The sequence below is a fragment of the Patiria miniata genome, unplaced genomic scaffold (genome assembly GCF_015706575.1).
Source record: "Patiria miniata isolate m_02_andy unplaced genomic scaffold, ASM1570657v1 HiC_scaffold_14, whole genome shotgun sequence".
NCBI classification, from domain to species: Eukaryota; Metazoa; Echinodermata; class Asteroidea; order Valvatida; family Asterinidae; genus Patiria; species Patiria miniata.
Genome location: NW_024037052.1, coordinates 831055 through 851399, shown reverse-complemented (window position 1 = coordinate 851399; position 20345 = coordinate 831055). Strand labels below are relative to the sequence as shown.

Sequence of the window (20345 nt, the reverse complement as noted above, 5' to 3'; positions counted from 1 at the left end):
CTATTTACCATTCTGAAATGAACAGGACTGTTCATGTAGTCATCGAGGACAAAACGTGGACATCTGCGTTTCTGCTGTCAGAATAGCAGATTGAGTATTTTTTGAATGGTTCATTTTGTTCTGCTTTCCCGCCTTTGTGCTACCATAAATGCAGAATTTACTGTTTAATAAAATCCACTGTAGTGCTTTTATGCTACCTGAAATGCAGATTTTGCTTTTCCTCCCTTGCTGGAGGGAGAAAAAGTGGACATCTGCTTTTCTCTTGTTCAAAAATCAGATCAAACCGTTTCTGACGTTTCCATTTCCTGCTTTTGTGCTACCCAAAATGTATATTTTTGTTTTTTGCTTTTCTCATTTCTTAGAACCAGAAAAGCAAAACGAACCTTTGGTAACTACCATTTGTATTCTGCTTTTGGTTAAAAGGAAAATGAAACGGTGCTTCTGAGAAAAATAAGCACCGTTTCATTTTTCTTTGAGTGTAGGTTAACAGGGTTTTTTAGGCGTTCCCCCTTAAAGAGCTTCCACATCACAAAGTTACAAAATGAAAAATGTATTGTCGGAAAATGGCCATACTTCTGTTATCTGCTCTTCTGACAGCAGAAAAGCGATGTCCACTTTGTGTCCTCCTTGGGCCTTACCATAGTGTACCCAAAGTATCGCATTTGAGAAGTCTTTGCTGTGCGCAGTAAACCCATATGTGAGCTGCACAAGCATTACTTCAATAACATCTGAACATACTGGCATGCAATTTCAGTAGTTATTGCCTCCATTTTAAACAGATTCAATTTCAAAACATTGACTATTTTGGCAGTATACATTGCCCCCACAATATAATGGAGCCTTTTCATGTCAAGGTTCCTGTGAGATAACAAATACAACAAACTCTCTCCAGTTTTAAGTAACCAAAGTAACTGTACATGTGGGCATTGTTATGTTAGTACTGTTACTATTCTACGCAGAACAACCGGCCATTCGTACTAAAGTGACAAAGTGACATCAGTTCTCACGTAGCACATGAACAAAAAGGAGCCTTTTTCTCTAAATGTTTGAAATCGTTCACAAGAACAGCGAATACAGCAGCTGAATTTAGCATCGGTGGATTTATAGGATCTCCTCCAACTGTTTCTAATCTTAAGTTGTCAGACAAGTCAATTATTAATAACATCAGACATACATGCACTGTTCTTGTGAATATCAGATTTTTGACCCAGGGTGGCAAAAAGGTTCACTTTTTCTATTCACTTGGCACAATAAAATGTTTATGCATAGGCCTTTGTGGGAAAGACAATAGCAACGAAGTCCTATGTCCAATTTGATTGAAAGTTTGATAAGGTTTCCCTGTATTCTCAAGATGTACAGTATCCACTCAGCTATAACTTCAACAGGTAAGTTGTTATGGATCTAACTTAAGATTTGGAGCAATTTTGTTTTTGCTTCAAAAAAAAAAAACCCAAAAGGCACAAATATCACAAGATCCTATGCATCTTCAAACAGAGAATGAGGCTTCCCAAAGTTATAAGTCATTTGATCAAATGTGGAGACACAGTGAGGGGTGATTGTGTGTATTACTAGAGATTCCTGAGGTCTGTTTCCACGCCATAGATCAGAGCCTTGAGTTGATGTAGCTCACTCTGCATCTTCTTTGATCTCTTAGCTGTCTGATGAATATTATGCAGCATGAACATATCACCATCTTCCCCAACACCCACTGTCACCTGTTCAGCATGGCAACAAAACAAGAAGGGTTTACATTACAAAGCACTGACAATGATCCAGGGCTAGGGATGTAGTTGATTCCATTCACAAGTCCACCACAAGTCCAGACACAAGTAATTCGTGAGTCCATCACAAGTCCAGGCACAAGATACACTGGATGCCTTTGTCAAAGCTCATTTGAATAGCTTGTGAGTTAAATTGGTGTTGGAGGACTTGTGGTGGACTTGCAGGGACTAGTGATGGACTCGACTACATCCCTGCAATGATGTCCTTGCAATCTTGATTTCAGTGACAACATCATTATGGACTAAGATGACATAACATCTCACTAACAGAATCTGCTTCTTGATTTAGTCAAGAGCACGTTTCATGGAATGCACCATTTTACTTTATATAATCGACATACAGATCGTTGTCATTTGATTGGTGGAACTCACATCATGTGGCATTCGTTATTGCTCCCATTCACGCCGGGGCTCAAAAAGTCCCATTCGCCTATGGGGAATGGGAAATACTATTGAACAGTTAGGATCATTCTTGTTCCATGACGCAGTTGTATGCAAATGCATGCTGGTGTGCGCGTTTAGCATTGCACGTAGCCAGCGTTGGGTTCAAACATTTTCGTGAAGGGGTGGTTTGGAAGAGAAAAATACATTTTCAACCAATTTTATATTGAAATAAAAGTTCAAATATCAAATGACAAGGATCTATGTGTCAGTTATATAAAACAAATATAAAAGTTCGACATGTTTTTGTACATGGTGGAAGTGTGGCCTTTATTTATGGAGGTAGTCCAGTAAAATGGCCACATATGGGGCTAAGCATGACCCAGCCTTTGGGGTACTTGTTCGCAGTGTCCGCACCACGATCTGCATGAACTGCTCTATAGCTGACCAACATAGGAAAGTAGAAAACAGCAACGGACAAATGCAAACTAACAACATGACTGACATGAACAGACAATACTCCACCTTGTAGAGTTGCTTCTCAACATCCTTGAGTTGGTTTCTCAAGATTCGGGTATCATTCTTGAAACCTTCTATCTCCAGATTCCGTCGCTTCTCCATGGCCTCATACCGCTGGTTCATCAGGTGTAAACGCTTAGCAAGCTTTTCCGTCTTATCCTGTGGATAAATAACCACAAGAATGAATGGTACTAGAAACAGGTTTCGGCAATAGATCAGAAATGGCTTAAACTTTGCATGAGCAGTTGGTACTGTTTGAATATCAGAGTTTATTTTGTTCACTTTTCGATAGCAATCAGAACAATCCACTGAAGGGAATTTGAAGTCGGAATTCTATTTTTGATACATTTTGGTACCAACAAAATAGGATTACATAATAATCCTGTTTTAATCCTAAAAATGTGATAAATAGTGATATGACAGTATTCTACCAATACACACACACAAATATGTACTCATGCCATCAGTTTCTGTCATGAGAAAGTATAGGTCATGAAAAACTGACTGGACCTTTTTTTTTACGTTTTGCGTAATTTGTTTCGCTTCAGTGACTTCTAATATTTCAGCCTTCGAAAATGTCCTTCCGTTACCGAAAAAATACATATTTTTAATTTATTTTCAAAACTTGCAGTATGAATGCAATGAAAGTTATTGTGCAAAGCAAGTTTAGGTAGGCCTTCAATATGACATTATAACTGACACTGCTGTACGTATCGTTTTTTAATTACAATTAATTAAATCCCGTCCTTCCGTTACCAAATTGGTAACGGAAGGACGGTAACGGAAGGACAAATGTTATTTTTATCAAATGTAACGACATTTGTGCTCATGTTTGAAAAATGAAAATCACTGCAACTACATGCATGTATAATGCGCATTGAAAGGACATTCATGTGACCCACCTTCACAAAGCTGGTATGAGCAGGGCAAGGTGTTCATTACAAAGGATGGCACAGGCATATGTATAACATGTACATGTACAATGTACATGTATGACAATGTACCGGTACTCATACATGTATGGAGTTGTTGCAGAAAATCAAATCATTAAGTTGCTGCTATCACCATTCATGGACAATAGAGAAAGATACAATTTCTGTGAAGCCATTCCAGAAGCAAATTAAGTAAAAAATGAGATGGCAGAAAGTACCAGTGCTATTGGGCACTTTCATACAATTTACATGTGTAAGACATGTGAGGTGCAATTTTTGACAAATTAAGTTAACAACTTCAGGCTGGATGTTTATAAGATAATTATTGTTAATACTCTAAATCATTAAAATTTGATTTCAAACACTGAATTTAGAGTTCAATTAAAAGCAACACCTAAAACATTTTTTAAAGCACAATGATTCTGAAGCCATCAGTTCTACCTGTAGATGTTTTTAATGTACATGTAAGCTGGTCGCCCCTGCCCCCCCCCCCCCACCCTTTAGGTAAACCACTGAACCTACTGGTGTTATTATTAAAAGTTGTTGGTGAACATGTAACCAATATACTCAAGTGCTCAAATACTGTGTATTTAAAACTTTTAAGGATTAAGGTGATGGGTTTGAAGTCCATTTCTGTAGTTGTCTTGTGTTCGTGAAATATGTGTTTTTGGTTGTTTTCATTTTTCATTTGTTATCATTAATTAGCAGGCTTCTATCTTTATCTCAATAGTTTCTTGGGTATAATTATTTATGCCAGGTCTGCATATTGTTGATTTCACATTCAGTTACACATTTCAGCAATTTATTTCACTTGTATAATTAGTGTAAATTCACATTTTATTCATGCTATAATTGAGTAAACCTTTTGTCCTTCCGTTACCGTCCTTCCGCTACCAAATTATAATCCACTTAAGACATTGTAATTATATCACCGAAACACTTAAAGTCAAATGAAAGGTGGTATAGTATAGATAAAGCCGCAGGGATTCCATTTCCTACCTTTGAAATATAATTGCCCCATAAAATTCACAGAGTTTATGCAAAACGCGTGTAAGTTGGAAAACCCTCGTCCGTTTTACCGTCCTTCCGTTACCGACCTCATTAATATTCATAATTCATTAACGAGAGGTATGCATGCCCCCCAAAAGTGTGGAAATTGAAGGTAGCATTATAGCAATACCATTGTGACATTTGCTTGCTGTAACTAATAACAGTGGCTGTGATAGGCACATTTGAAATTTTGTTTAATGAGCGAAAACGTCCTTCCGTTACCGTGGAATTGCCCAAAAGCAGTAAAAAATTCTGAGCTCTCCATAGGTTTGTGCACAAAAATGGACGCACCCAGCAGTGTACATTCTGTACAGTAAGTTAAGTCTCTAGTCATTTTAAGCTACAGTCCATCATTTGCAGCTATCCAAAAAGTAACTGATGTAATTATCGTTGAAAAACATACTTGGTTGGTTGACAGTACTAAATTCTCTCTGAAATTATTCTTTCTGACATGCTGTCATTTTGAAGAAATCAACAAAAGAAGGTCTTCAGACGCATCGTTGGAAATTTCTGTTAGTAGTTCGCTTTTTTATTTGGCGAAGCACGCACAAGCGTTGACACGATGCAAACGTGCGCGCAGTTGCCTTAATTCATCGTATCAGTGCATGACACCGCGTAGCTGCAATCGGCTCAATGAGAATGTGTCTCAATTCAGGCCCAATTCAAAACATGATTCAGCAACTTTTATTTGAAATCGAGATCCGCAGGCCCGGTTCTGTGTTTTTTTTGTCCCGTTCTGTTCACAAACTCATCTATGTTTCAAGTCACAGACCATACAGGGATGAAACTGGCCTATGGGGAAAAAATCTGAAAATAGGCCAGCCAAAATTCTGTGTCCGAAATCTGGGCTGCGCCGCAAGTACACATACGTACTATATGTACAATAAACTTCGTGTTCAATTTCTGGACATCGCCTCCTTTTTTTCTTTTACATGTACATGTAGATCCAAATGAAATTTTACGATGTGAAAAATGTTCAGTGTTTCCATAAGATTAAAAAGCCCGAATTAGGGTTGGAGTTTCTGACTCGTAATTAAAGAAATTCACATCTTACTTGAGACACGGAGAAAGTCAAGGAAAAAGTCCAAGACAACAAGTCCACTAACGCATGGTAGGTGGAACTGGAAAAAGTTTGGCATTAGGCCTGCCGTCTTTTTCGTACAACAACTGCCGGTGAAATTTGTCTTCTATGCTCTCCTCGCCTTCCTCAAGATTTTGCATGGAAGAGATCGTCAGACTAAAACCACCACGTTGCAATCATTCAGTATCATTTGTACAACACTGAATAAAGTAGATCTGCCAAAGTCCAAAATGCTCCTTATGTGCGATTACCCCAATAGTTTGATTGCAGCTTTTGAGGGGGCCATTCAGTTGTGACTTTGTAACAAGATTCTTTTGTTTTGCTAACTTTTGAAAAAAAAATGATTTCTGAATGGAAAAGTTAGTTCTTTTTTTAAAGCAATTCAAACGAATTTGCTTGAAAATGATCATTATTGTATTGTATTTAACTTGAAATGATTTCTTTGTGCAGGAAGCTTCTCTATAATGCCCACCTCAATTTCCAAGTTCTGTGTTTGTCTCTCTTCCAGTGCATGATCTGAGATGACTAAGACGTCATCTTTGGAGACATCTAGTTGTTCCTTACATCGATCCAGCTCCTGTAGTAGACGGTCCTTCTCTGCCATCCAGACTCGCTCCTGAGATCGTCCTTCATACTTCAGCTCTAGATAGTCCTTAGTGCTGTCATACAACATCTGCTGTGTACGATGTAACCTATTAACAGAAGAATGTCCATGACAAGTGATGTATGATGGTTGAACAAGGTAGCTGAATAAAGGATACACATTCTACTTTTGTTTAAAGAACGGTAAGTGTCTTATTAGTCATTCATAAGATTTCATTTCATTTTGCGTCGGGGTGATGTAAATCAAATTAGGTTTTGCCCTTCACCGACATATAAACACTGTATACTCTCTGTGTTACCTCCCGAGTGAAAGTTGAAAAAAATCACTCCGGTCAAACCCATGACCCTCCTGCTTTCTAGTGCAGATGTCTTACCACTTGACCACCGAGCTAACGGGATCAGTTGGCTGGTTCGAATCTGATGTACATAGCAGCGGGTACTACATTAACTATTCATAAGATGGTAAGACATCTGCAATAGAAAGCAGGAGGTCGTGGGTTCGAGTCCCACCGGAGTGATTTTTTTCCAACTTTCACTCGGGAGGAAACACACTGAGAATACAGTGTTTATACATCGGTGATGGACAAAACCTAATTTGGTTTTATTAGTCAATTGACTCATGTAATTTCAGCAAGCACACACTGCATATGCCTCCATGTTATTTTGGCAAGATGTGTTGCCAATATACTAGTGTGGAAAGACTGTGGTTTCTAAAATAACTAAGATCAAAGTGCTTTACATTATTATTACCCCTGATCATTGGGCCAATGAAACATTGCAAATACAATCTCAGCTTCCTGTGGAATATGGATTTTTATTCACGAGGAAGTCATTTTAGTCATGTTCCCTGACAGTATTTTATAAACTATTGAATAGGATGGTGCCAGACTATTTTTGCATTCTAGCCTCACTTTCAATTTTTATTTTAAATGTGGCTTAAAAACATTAGGGTATGTTTAACAACAAATTTAAATTTTCATTAAAGCAGACTGGTATTAATTTGTAATTAATTTTATGTCACTGCTTTAATTTCTCTTTGCAAGTTCCAAATATGAAGATTTTACCTCGCTTTCAATTTAATATAGTCGACTCCTGAATAAAGCCCATACAGCTCGGTGTAGTCATTTCGACGCAAGGTAGCTAAAATCAATCACAATTGCGATCTCTGTTCTCACAGGTACCCATTTACTCCTGGGTGGGGCGAAGCAATGAGTGACAAAGTGTCTTGCCAAAGGGAACATGCACCATAACCCCAGGCTGGACTCGAACCCACAACCTGTAGAATTACCCACAGACAACGAGTTCAATGCTCCAGACCATGAGGCCAGGGCACTCCACATATTTAGAAATGTTTTGCCAATTCATGCAACAACACAAACACCAGGTAATATAATCTATTTGAAACCCCTGCCCGTTGTCCAAACTGCACACATGTGCATTTATCTTTATTGGTACCTTCAAGGATGTAACTGGGGTCCAAGTTGCTGGAGGGCCCTAAAGGGACCTCAGTTTCTAGTAGGAGGCAGTCTTTGAGCAGAGGGGTCCATGCCCCTCATCCTCCTCCCCTATCATTAGCTATGCCACTGGGCACCTTTGTCAAGTTCATTTAAGATTATAAGGAATCAATGAAGGGAGTTCCTACTTTTCATTGAGGGAGTGAATCTTGGAGCGATCTCTCTCAATCACAGTCTGCATCTCTTCCATCCTGACCCTACGATCCTCCAGCAAGGCTTCCGTCCGCTCTCTAGATAGCTCAGCTTGTTCCTTCATCTGAGATTGTAGAGCTTCAATCTGTAGCAACAGACTCTCTGGCTCTGCCTGCTGCTGGTCTGAATCAGGATGGACAGCTTTGGGCTGGGCGCTGTTGGACTGAAATGAGGATTGGAAAATATTGATGGATGGTAACAGGATCAACCTGCTGGTACAGACTCGGACAAAAGAAACCACCATTTTGGAGATGATCTGATCAATTATCGTGATTGAAGCAACTTTACTGGGATAACGTATGTAACTAATCTTGGAAAGTTCATGGTATGATGAGGCGGCTTTTTTGCCAAACTCACTTCTCAGGGGAGTAACTACAGGTAATTTCATCAGCTGATCAAGGAATTATCAACACACCTACCAAAAGCTGCAACAGATATATATATTTACTATTAATACTATGAAAGTAAGTAAAGTCTGTCATTAGCCAATACATCTCCGGTTTCAAAGGCATGAAACGACCGAGGATATTTTTTTATCCCCCCTGGATAGGATGCCAGTCCATTGCAGGTTACTTCCCAGCTAATATCGGTACCTATTTATACTCCTGGGTGGAGAGAGGCAAGTGGGGGTGAAGTGGCTTGCCCAAGGACACACATATAACCGGCAACTAGATTCGGACCCCTGACCCTCTGATCATGAGTCACAAACCTTAACCATATTAATGCTTAAAAAAAAATTTAAATCCCATAGACCTTATAAATAGTTAATGCGATGCCCGCTGCCATGTACCAATACATCAGATTCGAGCCAGCCAACCGATCCCATTAGCTCAGTGGTCAAGTGGTAAAACATCTGCACTAGAAAGCAGGAGGTTGTGGGTTCGAGTCCCAACCGAGTGATTTTTTCCAACTTTTACTCAGGAGGTAACACACTGAGTATTCAGTGTTTATACATCAATGAAGGGCAAAACCTGATTTGACATACATTGTATTAATACTATGATCCACTAGTTTATCTGACCCACAAATACTAAAAATGGGCCTGATATGGTTGGTATGAGATCTGAGGAGTGTTGGCTTTGCAATGTTTTATCAACCACCCTTTGCCTCAACCATACCGGTATGTAATCTCTACCTACCTTTTGTGTTAGCAGTAACTCTGTGTTGTGCATTCCTCCGTGTTCTGTTGTTCTGTGGTCTGCTTGGCACTCTGGCTTTTAAACCCCAATATTTCACCCTCTGGAAAAAAAAAACCAGACAGGCAAGTAAGAAGAAAACATGAGACGTCTTGGAAATTACAGGTTACACCTTCATATACCTTTGAAATCTGATGGACAGTGTGTGCAGATATATAATTGTTTGCCAGAATAAAATGCAATGTTCAAAGTTGGGTCAAAAGTCTTCTAATGCCCGACTGTAATTCATTGTAATAAACCAGTTCTGTATTTCAATGACCTGAGGTCATTTGGGATAACATTGCTGACACGATGTTAGGCGATGTTACGCGCACGACCACTCTGGTGGTAATTTACACACAAGCGTCGCGCACCCGCATTCATGCGCCTTTGATCGTTCTACTATCCCGAATGACCGGTGACCCATATCGTTGTGCACATAAGCAGTTGAAATACCGAACTGGCTTATCCATGGCATTCCTTGAGTTGTTTGCTTGTTTGGAAAAGGATGAGACATTTAGGACAACTTGAAGAACTGTTGACACTTAAAATACCCAATACAAGGGAACTTGACTAGGTTTACTCTTAATAATGTTTAAATGGGGGCAGTTCCGCAGTGTCAGACGTACATTTTGGGCAATTCAACAGTGTATGTAATTGTAGTTATAATCACGGGGTAGATTTTAATTCTGATAAAACATATCAGTTAGTCACTAGTTACTTTGATGAGTCAAAGAAGAAATTATTCATCCAACTTTGTTGCTGTAGTAGAAATTGGCTCAAAACACCGGACGTACTCAGACAAATCAATTTTTTGTATTGTCATCAATTGATTTTCCATTTACAAGTAACAGCCAAACTGTTGAACTTGTTAGGGAATGTACAACATTTGCTTTTGCTGCAATGTTCAAAATAAGTGCATCTGGGGGATTAGTGTGCTATAAAAAATATTGTTAAAGGGCATGTACAACATTTGCTTTTGCTGCAATAATCAGAAATAAATGGATTTGGAGGATTAGTATGTTTTAGCAAATATTGTTAAAATGACTTGTTTCACGTTTTGGGCTTGTAGATGTTGGAAAAACCAAGAAAACCATTCATGTTCTTGTAGTCTGGTTCACAGACCCCATTTAAGATGAAACAGAGAATTTATAGACTTTGGGGGATTGTAAGATCAGAGAGGCAGTCTAGTAGGCTTGTACCCCTTCAAAGGTGTGTAATCAATTGCACAGAAAACACAGAATAACTAATTATGAAAAATTAGGAGTAGTTTTAAAAAAAAAAAACAGTTTTCTCCATTGCTGGTCGGCCGACCAGCGTTGGAAAAATACCATTTTTTTTTTTAAATGTCAGCACACCAGGAGCCACGATTTTACAGGATGCTTTAGGCTGTCATCCCCTAACAATCCACTAAGGTATTTAGTGATACTTTGTTCATATCGTTTTGTAATATTTGCCAATGTTGTATCTTCCCTTTAAACTGACCTATTTCACGTTTTGGGTTCGGAAATGCCAGAAAATCTAAGAAATCCAACCATGTTCTTGTGGTCTGGTGACATGAGACGTAAGATGAGACGTAGCACTTTGTACACTTTGAGGAAGTTAGGTCAGAGAATCAGTCTAGCAGGCTTGTACCCCTACACAGATGCGTAATTGATTGCAAAGAAAATGCGGAATGACTAAATATGAATTTTACAGGATGCTTTAGACTGTCATTCACTGACAGTCCAGTAATATATTTCGTCATAATTTGATCATTTCGTTTTTTGATGTTTGCAATGATGTTGTATCTTCCCTTTTAAATAAACTACATGTCAATAAAATACAGATAATATGCTTCAAATTGATATGTATATTTCTTTTGTGGCATTTTGGCCATTAAGAATTGTTGGCATTCAGGTTTATAATTCTGTAGAATTGCCCATGGATGGGCGAGGGAATTGATTAACAAATTTTGGCCAAGGACATTGACAAATATGAGTCTGCAGCCCCGTTGGTAGAGTTGCCAGTGCGGTGTTACACACTGACCTGCATGTGGATGTCTCTTTTGTGGGTGTTTCTGTGTGACAATTGCCCGCGTTGATGGTTCTTTGTGGAAGTATGTCACTTCAGGACCTGATGGGCTTGATAATGATAACAGATGCTGGATTCTGTCAAGTACAAATCAAATCATTGGAAAAGTTCAAGTTAGTACACCTTTGGTAAATCCAAACTAACAGGGTTTGTTTACTTCCATATCACATTATACGTGTAACTGATTGTACATGTGGGGTATTAAAGCAGCACCAACATTCATACATGTTCATGAATGCATCATCTCTAAACATACTTTTGCACTAGTGTGGAACAAATTGCAATTGCTTAGTCTAGACAAGGGTTGTGCAAAATATACCGAATATCCAAATATTTGATCATCCACCGAATATCCGAATAGCATTTTATCAAATTGAATTGTTTTTTTAATGTGAGCAATGACAAAAAACCGTCCATGATGTGATTTTATGAGTTTAAGTTGAGAGATTTGATTTGTTTAGTCAAACGCCACACTTTACGCAGATGGTTTGAGAGTTTTCATGAGGAATGTAAGCCCTAATGTGGATCTTCAATATCTGCCAAATGCCAGGTTGTCAGCTAGCTCAAAATCTATATCGATACATTCCAAATTATTTCAATGTCATTGGATGATTTTTTTGTTCAAATTCAAGTTCCAATATTCAAAGACTAAATTATTGGAAAAATGCACAACATTAATAGAGACCTGTTTTGTGAAGCACACCTAGAGAGAACTTGAAGCTCTACCCAGCCCTGCAAACAATGACCTGTACTCTGCCCGCAAGGTTGTCAGTCCGTCATTGCCAATCAAAGAATCCTCCCCAACAGTCACCATCCATCTGCACAACATACAGATTACAGGTACAATGTATATATACATGTACATGGATTCAATTCAGCCTCAGGACAGGCAGTAGCACTGCTATTGTGACAAGGTTTTTGCAGTCGCTTTGCCAACCAACCTCTTTGTCGACAACCACTTCAACGATTTGCTACTTCACCGAATAACCACTTCGCCTACTTGCCACTCCGTCGAATTACCACTTCGCTGAATGACCACTTCGCCGAATTGCACGCAAACGCACGTACTAACAAGTTTGTTATGGTGTAAATCAAGGATTTTCTAATGTTTCTCTTCCCTTTCCTTTGTTTATACTCTGAACATTTTTGCATCTGCTCTCATTGGTTTAGTACACGTTTTCTAATCGAACTCGTCTTCCATTTACAATTCATTGATGACGTTGCATGTGTGTGTCCTTGATTTACACCATAAAGAAATGCCTACAGACACGTACATGTATGTATGGAGCCATAAAAATGAGCTACATGAAAAACTTGGGGTTGTTTTACCCCTTCCTATCCAAACCCATATGAGATTCAACTTTTTTCATTCTATAGTCAACTTGAAACAGTACTGAAGGGGATGAAGATTTAAAAAGAAAAAAAAAAAAAGTTTCTGAGAATTAACTGTGTGCGACCAAAAACATGGTCACCGTGTACGGACAGTCAATGATTAATATATTTTATAAATTCCACTTCTTCACTTTCAAAGTGAATTGAGAGGACAATGTCACATAAACCTAGTAAAAGAAGACACAACAAGTATGAAAACCACTTAATATTAAGTACCAGTCAGCTGTTATAATTACCATGAGTTTGTGCATGCGAGCATAATGTGTTAGCAAATACTTTCGGCGAAGTGGTAATTGGGCAAAGCAGTAATTTGGCTAAGTGGTAATTTGGCTGGTTTCGATCCAACTCGGACCCAAACCAAGTCGGACCCAAGCCAACTCGGACCCAGGCCAACTCGGACCCACTACCAACTCGGACCCATGCCAACTCAATCGGACCCACTACCAACTCGGATCCACAACCAACTCGGACCCACTACCAACTCAGACCCATGCATGACCAACTCGGACTTTTACAATTATTTGACAATTTCATAAAGTTTGTCCACTTATCATCTGTTAATACAGTGATGCTTTTAAGTATAAATTTTCATTGTAGTTGTCAGGTAAAATATCTGTATTGCAGCAGTTTGTCGTCGTAAAGCGCATTGAAATGCTTTTTTGAAATGCGCTTTAAAAGTGTAATTAATTATTTATTCTTATTATTTGTTTCCATTGAAACATATTGCGCTTTAACCAAAAGTAAAATTTAAAATTAAAGTTTAACCAATTATTCATTTTCATATTTGACATCGTTCACGCCATCTTGCTCAATTTAACAGCAATTCATTTCATTTTTAATTCAAACCACATAAATTCAAAACAGATCTTCATAGAAAAATAAAATTGGAAAGTATGACATTGAAACATAAACACTTTCAAACATGACACGATTAATTCAATAAATATAAGTAAACATTATAAGTCATTCAATAAAATAAATAAAGTATAAAACAAAGTCTATTCTAATTTCTACATGTACATTTGTATATGTATTTAACAAAAAAAACCACATAAACACCATTGCATACACTGCAAGAAAAACGAAGGTTCCATATTGAACAAAAAAGGTTTATCAAAAAAGTAAGTTACACGGATTCGTTAAAAAACCCACAAAACTCAAAGCCAGCATGTGAACTAAAAAAAAGATCAACTTATTAAATACCCTACAATTATGAAATGTCAATCATCAAAAAGGAGTATTGGAGCTCTGGGAAGATTATCCTTCAAGGCCTTACAGGTACATTAGCTGTCTGTATGTTCGACTATGATGTTCCATGGGGGAAAAAAGTTAATCAAAAAAGTATAAAAAGTTAAACAGATTCGTAAAAAAAAAAAAAATTAAACAAACTAACAATTACATGAAATGAAAGGTCTACATGTATTTCAAATTAATAACTTCCTCACTGAACAACATTTTTGTGACATATTGAAATCCTTCATTGAGTGTGATTTAATTTGGTTTATATTATTTGCAGGGTTGTAGTTGAGACCGCATAGTCCGAGACCGAGACCGAGACCAGCCCCTTCAAGGCGGAGACCAATATGGTCCGAGACCGAGACCGAGACCAAGACCGCTGATAATAAATAACAATAGTCGAAATAAAAAAACAAGACACGTTATTATAGTTGAAACTTGTAACCTTTCTATTCACAAAGATTACAGACCAAAATTTTGACCAGTGGCAGTGTTGACAAATTGATACACGACACGTTACTTGAGCAAAAAGTAGTTATACTTAAGAAATATAATGGGCTGCACCCAATCTTGACAAAAGTAAAAGTTAAAGGTAGATGTTTCATCTGTTATAGGAACTCGGATCCTAAACTCCACAGTCACCCCTTGGTTTCAGCTATGACTTCTAACGGATATTTAAAGATGCAATTTTAATTTTACATTGTGCCTCTTTTTTTCCTTAAATAAATATAGGACTTAACTTCTAACAAGACTTGTGTACATGTACTTGATTTTAAAAAATGGGAGCTAGAAAATGTTGAATCAATTTTTAAATTTCTGTCATAGAATGTGGACTTGTACATGTAGACCCACAAGTTGTGAGGTGGTAGCCAGTATGTGCCAGATATGGATTTTTAATTTTTTTCTGAACGGGATTTTAATTTTTGAGGAATAATGGGGTACTTCAAACTGAGCAGCCAGAAAATGGGGTCTCATCATACACTCTCATGGCAACAGTGAGTGGTAACTGGTAAGAGTGTGTGAGTTCAATGCTGGAAAATCAGGTTGAAATATTTACTTTTTCTTCAAAATACTGTCCCAAATTAAAGAGATCATTGTGTGGGGTCGAAAATATATAACTAATTTGAAGCACCTCATTTATTATCAGAATACAAAATGCAAGTGATTACGCCCACAGGGGTGGGCTAAACTACACAATCCCCAAAAATGGTTGACCCTTATTGTATAAATTGTTAGAAGTTTATACTTTGCTTTATGTGCCCGACTCAACAGATAAATGCCGAACTTGTTCCAAATCGTTCAGTGACTGGAACTGCTGCAGCTTTACATGTACTTTGGAGACTTTCCAACGTGCTGTCAAGTCCAAACCGACCGCGATATATAACAAGCTTGATCTACGGGCTAGCAAATGTTTTAACTATTAATTGTACTGAACGAAGTAAACAAAAAGTAATCGATCAAGCTGTAAAAGCTACATATTGCCGGTCTCAACCCGAGACGAGCCAAAATATCGAGACCAAAGGGGACCTAGCCTCATAAATGTGGCCTATTTACTGGACTGCCTCCGTAAACATAGGCCACACATCCACATGTACAAAAATCTTGATTTTCACATTTAGGCTTAGTTTGTAGGTTTTTTTTGCTTTAGAAGCATACTCACCCTCTTTACAGGCTAATCAGAAAGTGCTGCCTTTTTCAGATGTCTAATTTTTGTGAAATTTCATTTTGAAATTTTGATACACAAACGTGTAAAAATGAATCTGGAAATTTCACGAAAAATATACATCTGAAAAAGGCAGCACTTTCTGATTAGCCTATAAAGAGGGTGAGTATACTTCTAAAGCAAAAAAACCCTACAAACTAAGCCTAAATGTGAAAATCAAAATTTGGCTCCGTCGACACGATTTTTGTACATGTGGATGTGTGGCCTATGTTTACGGAGGCAGTCCAGTAAATAGGCCACATTTATGGGGCTAAAGGGGACCAAGACCGAGACCAAGACCGAGACCAAGACCGAGACCACAGCTTCCGAGACCGAGACCAAGACCAGCAAAAAGTGGTCTCGAGACCGGTCTCGAGACCTACAACACTGATTATTTGGCACACACCCACAAAAAGCAGATGAAAAAGGAAAACATTGCACATATCCATTTCTTCATGTGAATGAGTAATAAGAGTGCAAAATCAATGTAGTATAATCAAACAACAAAACTAAAAGCCCCATTCTGACCAATATAATTACCGAATATCTTCACTATATAAGCACTATTAAGATGACCTACATGTATAAATATAATCTCTGAAACTAATGATTAAGTCATTGTTGGGTCTGAGTTGGTCGTGCTTGGGTCCGAGTTGGTAGTGGGTCCGAGTTGGTCTTGGGTCCGAGTTGGTAGTGGGTCCGAGTTGGTAGTGGGTCCGAGTTGGCGTGGGTCCGACTTGGCATGGGTCCGACTTGGTTTGGGTCCGAGTTGACCTGATGCCATTTGGCTAAGTGGTTATTCGGCGAAGTGGTAATTCAGCAAAGTGACCAACACCCGTGACAAGCTCAACACACTAATCCAGATCAGCTATTCACTATGATCCATGCAGTGCAGAACATTAGCTGAGAGCCTTAGTCAAGACTTAAAACATCTTCATCAGACAATCCCACGCACCTTTTTCTATCTTCCAGTTCTTGTATCTTCAGGCGGTCATTTTCAGCAAAGAGCCTTAAGACATGATCTCTCTCCTGGAAGAGATAAACCTGCATGTCACTCAGGGCCTTCTGGAGCTCAGCGATTTCTTCCTCACGTTGGCGTAACTCCCATTCAAGCTTATGCTAAACAACAAAGAAAGGGACAAGTATTGTTGTGCTACATGTGACTATGATTTGCAAGTTTATGAGTTGTTCCATTGGAGTAGTGGTAATTTGTACATGTACACACACTGACATAATAATAACCAGAGAAATTTGAAAAAAAAAACAGTATTGTGATTGAAAACATTGGACTATTATTCAAAGTGTTTATTTGAAATCTTATATTTCCCTTTACTTCCTTAATCCAATAACACTTTTACAAAAAGTAACAAATGATGTCACTGTAAAACCTGGTCTTGAAATTGGTTTAAAAAAACCCATTTTCTAACATCTAAGGGGAAAAGATACTATAAAGACCAGGGACAACATTACCCATGCAACTACATGTACGGGGTCTTGACTGATTGATAGATTGCTGTCGTCTTGGATATGTGTCAGAGCAAAACGGGGAATTTTTGTGGGTCATTTTTGGCAGAGTTGGGACAAACTTGACCTATTTAGTTTGTGTACATGTAGGTTACTCAGTATGTAAAGAATGTAAAGAAGCGGAGGCTGATTCCAGAAGTAATGTCATAGATAGAGGGCAGGCTTTTGATTTTTTAAGGGAAATTTGGGGGTAAAATGATGATGACAGAACGGCGACAACAAGCTTCCCAAAAATAAAGATGGCAATCACCACGCAATGTACCGTGCGATCATGTACCATGAGTCTGAGCATGCATGGCGCGCTGAATCGCAAGGCCCAAACAGCACAGTAAATTTTAGTCCAAAATTTGGGACTCTCAATACTGTGTATGTATGAGAGTCCCAAAACTTAAGGTATCCATATCGTGCAAAAGTTTGTGCTGCATAATAAAACCAGTGTGAATCAAATTTGCAAGCTTCTTACTCACTACAGTTTCTTCAATAATCCCCCAAACTTCTGCCTCGCAAAGTTGCTGTTGTGAGCATTGCATCACCAAAAATTCAGCTTTTAATTCTAATTTTGCAGAGAGTTATCGAAATCCTAGCCCGACTGCGTCTGGCCGTACAGTACTATCGCAAGCTCTGTAGTACGGCCAGACGCCCAATGCTTCCACAGAGACTGAATTTTTTTGGCCGCTGATGTAGCGATTTTGCTACAGATTTCGATCAAGATTATCTTTTCATCCAGGACACAAATTCCAAAGTTAAGGTTCTTAGTCGTAGAGCAACTCATACCTTTTCGAAAAAACGTTCTTTTGTCTCAATATTTTCATCCATCTGGCCAAAAGCCGACTTTTCAGTCATCATCTTCCACAAACATCGTCCCGAAAATGCTCCCCCATGCGATTTCAAAATGGCGGCCGCGCTGTAATGTATGCATTATGCGAGCGCGCTTGGGCAAGATAATGAATATGCATTATTTAGTTCATGACCTCGTGTTTGTATGGCCAGCCGCGCCGAGTGTCCGACAAACGTCATAAACTATGATGCATATTCATTACCTTGCCCAAGCGCACTCGCATAATGCATACATTACAGCGCGGCCGCCATTTTGAAATCGCAAGGGGGAGCATTTTCGGGACGATATTTGTGGAAGATGACTGAAAAGTCGGCTTTTGGCCAGATGGATGAAAATATTGAGACAAAAGAACGTTTTTTCGAAAAGGTATGAGTTGCTCTACGACTAAGAACCTTAACTTTGGAAATTTGTGTCCTGGATGAAAAGATAATCTCGATCGAAATCTGTAGCAAAATCGCTACATCAGCGGCCAAAAAAATTCAGCCTCTGTGGAAGCATTGGGCGTCTGGCCGTACTACAGAGCTTGCGATAGTACTGTACGGCAAGACGCAGTCGGGCTATCGAAATCCATACGTGAGACATCACGTTGATGTGTACTGCAATGCATTGTGCAAAAAGACTCCTCAGCTATAACATTATTATCGTGTAGATAAAACAGCGCCCTCTTGTTGATCTGAGTGAATGCAAAATGTTTCATTTTTTAACAGAGGGCGCTATGTTCATTTGGCCATCGAATAAAAAACAAGTTAGCTGCAAGGCTCTACATACACCGGGGGTCAGACAAGACGACCGTTGAGACAACTCGACTCGGGACAAGTCACCCGTTGAGACAACTCGACCGTTGAGACAACTCGACCGTATGTGCGATAAATGGAAAGACAAGTCGACCGTTGAGACAAGTCGCCTCGCATGTTTTTGGGCCTAGTTTAGGGGATAGTACCGGGGATTTTGACGGCGGCTGATCGCCGTTTGGGAGTTATGACACATAATAGAGCAGAGCCGATATAGCGCAGCATGATTGTCCTTGCACATCGTTCGAATTTGCCGGGCCTGTGCGCGCATCTCCGGTCAACCGCGTGGCCGTACCGTGCACGTGCCGTGCACGTTAGCTGTCTCAACGGTCGAGTTGTCCCGAGTCGAGTTGTCTCAACAGCCGACTTGTCCCGAGTCGAGTTGTCTCAACGGTCGACTTGTCTGACATTCCATACACCTACCCAGAATACATTGGGAATCAAACACACATTTCCAGAGCATGGGGATTGACGTTGATGCATGGTTTTTGAACTGCCAAAAACTTGCCTTAAAATTGGATTTAAGGTCTCAAATTTCGCAGGTGACATGCTTGCAACTATATCATTTTAATGTATGTGTTGTGTGGGCATTAATTAGCCTGCCTAATGGTGAGTAAAAAAACGTCAGTAGTAATTTTGCACGTTTTTATGCACTCACGGTCATGACGGTCCCAGTCTGAGTAAATTTGTGAGTAGCCTACCAAAAAGTACCAAATACATTCATTCAAATATGACTGTCTACCCAAAAGTCGGCACAATTGCAGAATACCCCGCCACTCGATCTATCCACCTCGTAGCCGGCTACGAGGTCACGGCTGATTGACCTCAATAAACATTCTCAGCGCTACTTGTATGTACTATGCCGAGTATGCGTCATGCTCCAGGGCGGAGTCCATTGCACTCCCACTTTGTGACCGCGTAGCCACCAACAGGGTAGTTGGTTTGGACTTAGAATTTTTTCAGCAACTCCCATTCCTTTTGTGTTGCTTCGTTCTCAAGCATATTCAAGGGGACTCCCACTCCGTAGCCTCGTAGCCGCCAACAGGGTGGTTGGTTTGGACTTAGAATTTTGTTCAGCAACTCTCATTCATTTTGTGTTGCTTCATTCTCAAATAATGGACCCCCACTCAGGGTAATCCTTACTTTTAGGACACCTCTATTTTTTACGAGTTCTGTTCAAAACTGACTTTTGCAGATGTCTGTCCAGTACCAAAGTGACTTTTGCAGGCTAAAGCAGTCTTTAGAAGTCAAGAAGGTGTCATTGCCAATTGTTCAGATGTGCCAAGAAGTATCAGAATGTCAATTTTGAGTGTCATTTAGTCAACTGTTTTGGTGAGTCTTTCCCTTCCTATATAGGAACGGGGTCCTAAAAGTAAGGATTACCCCACTCAGTATCCGCGTAGCTGGCAATGGACTTGAATTGTTTCTTTTGCAGTGATTCCAACCTCGTAGCCAGTGATTTTAGGGGTGTATTTCCGAGTGGCGGGGTATTCTGCAATTACTCCCAAAAGTCTTCTTTTGATTGTAAAGGTGATTTTTTTAGCAATGAAAAACATTTTTG

At 39.2% G+C, this 20345-nt stretch overlaps 2 protein-coding genes across 2 annotated transcripts; both read right to left on the bottom strand.

The window, feature by feature from the left end:
- Positions 1-1201: 1201 nt before the first annotated feature.
- Positions 1202-8045, bottom strand: LOC119721842 (coiled-coil domain-containing protein 77-like). The gene is made up of 4 exons (XM_038191789.1): positions 7990-8045; positions 6217-6436; positions 2688-2840; positions 1202-1715 (listed from the first exon to the last, which is right to left on the bottom strand). The coding sequence occupies exons 1-4, from the start codon at positions 8040-8042 to the stop codon at positions 1569-1571; spliced, it is 573 nt and encodes a 190-aa protein (XP_038047717.1). The 5' UTR covers positions 8043-8045; the 3' UTR covers positions 1202-1568.
- Positions 8046-8358: 313 nt separating this feature from the next.
- On the bottom strand, positions 8359-19592 carry LOC119722187 (coiled-coil domain-containing protein 77-like). The gene is made up of 5 exons (XM_038192233.1): positions 19443-19592; positions 16587-16750; positions 11257-11378; positions 9239-9292; positions 8359-8363 (listed from the first exon to the last, which is right to left on the bottom strand). The coding sequence occupies exons 1-5, from the start codon at positions 19446-19448 to the stop codon at positions 8359-8361; spliced, it is 351 nt and encodes a 116-aa protein (XP_038048161.1). The 5' UTR covers positions 19449-19592.
- Between the last annotated feature and the right edge of the window lie 753 nt (positions 19593-20345).

Bases quoted from the DNA above. Each gene is read 5' to 3' on its own strand.
- LOC119721842 (XM_038191789.1), bottom strand. From the start codon at position 8,042: ATGCAGACTGTGATTGAGAGAGATCGCTCCAAGATTCACTCCCTCAAT. The intron at 2,841-6,216 runs GTGGGCATTATA...ATTTATCCACAG, and splicing joins CACAGAACTTGGAAATTGAG to GATAAGACGGAAAAGCTTGC. The intron at 1,716-2,687 runs GTGGAGTATTGT...CATGCTGAACAG, and splicing joins TTGAGAAGCAACTCTACAAG to GTGACAGTGGGTGTTGGGGA.
- LOC119722187 (XM_038192233.1), bottom strand. The intron at 11,379-16,586 runs GTGCGTGGGATT...TGTACTTGACAG, and splicing joins GAACTGGAAGATAGAAAAAG to AATCCAGCATCTGTTATCAT. The intron at 9,293-11,256 runs GTCAGTGTGTAA...TTTTTTTTCCAG, and splicing joins AAAGAGACATCCACATGCAG to AGGGTGAAATATTGGGGTTT.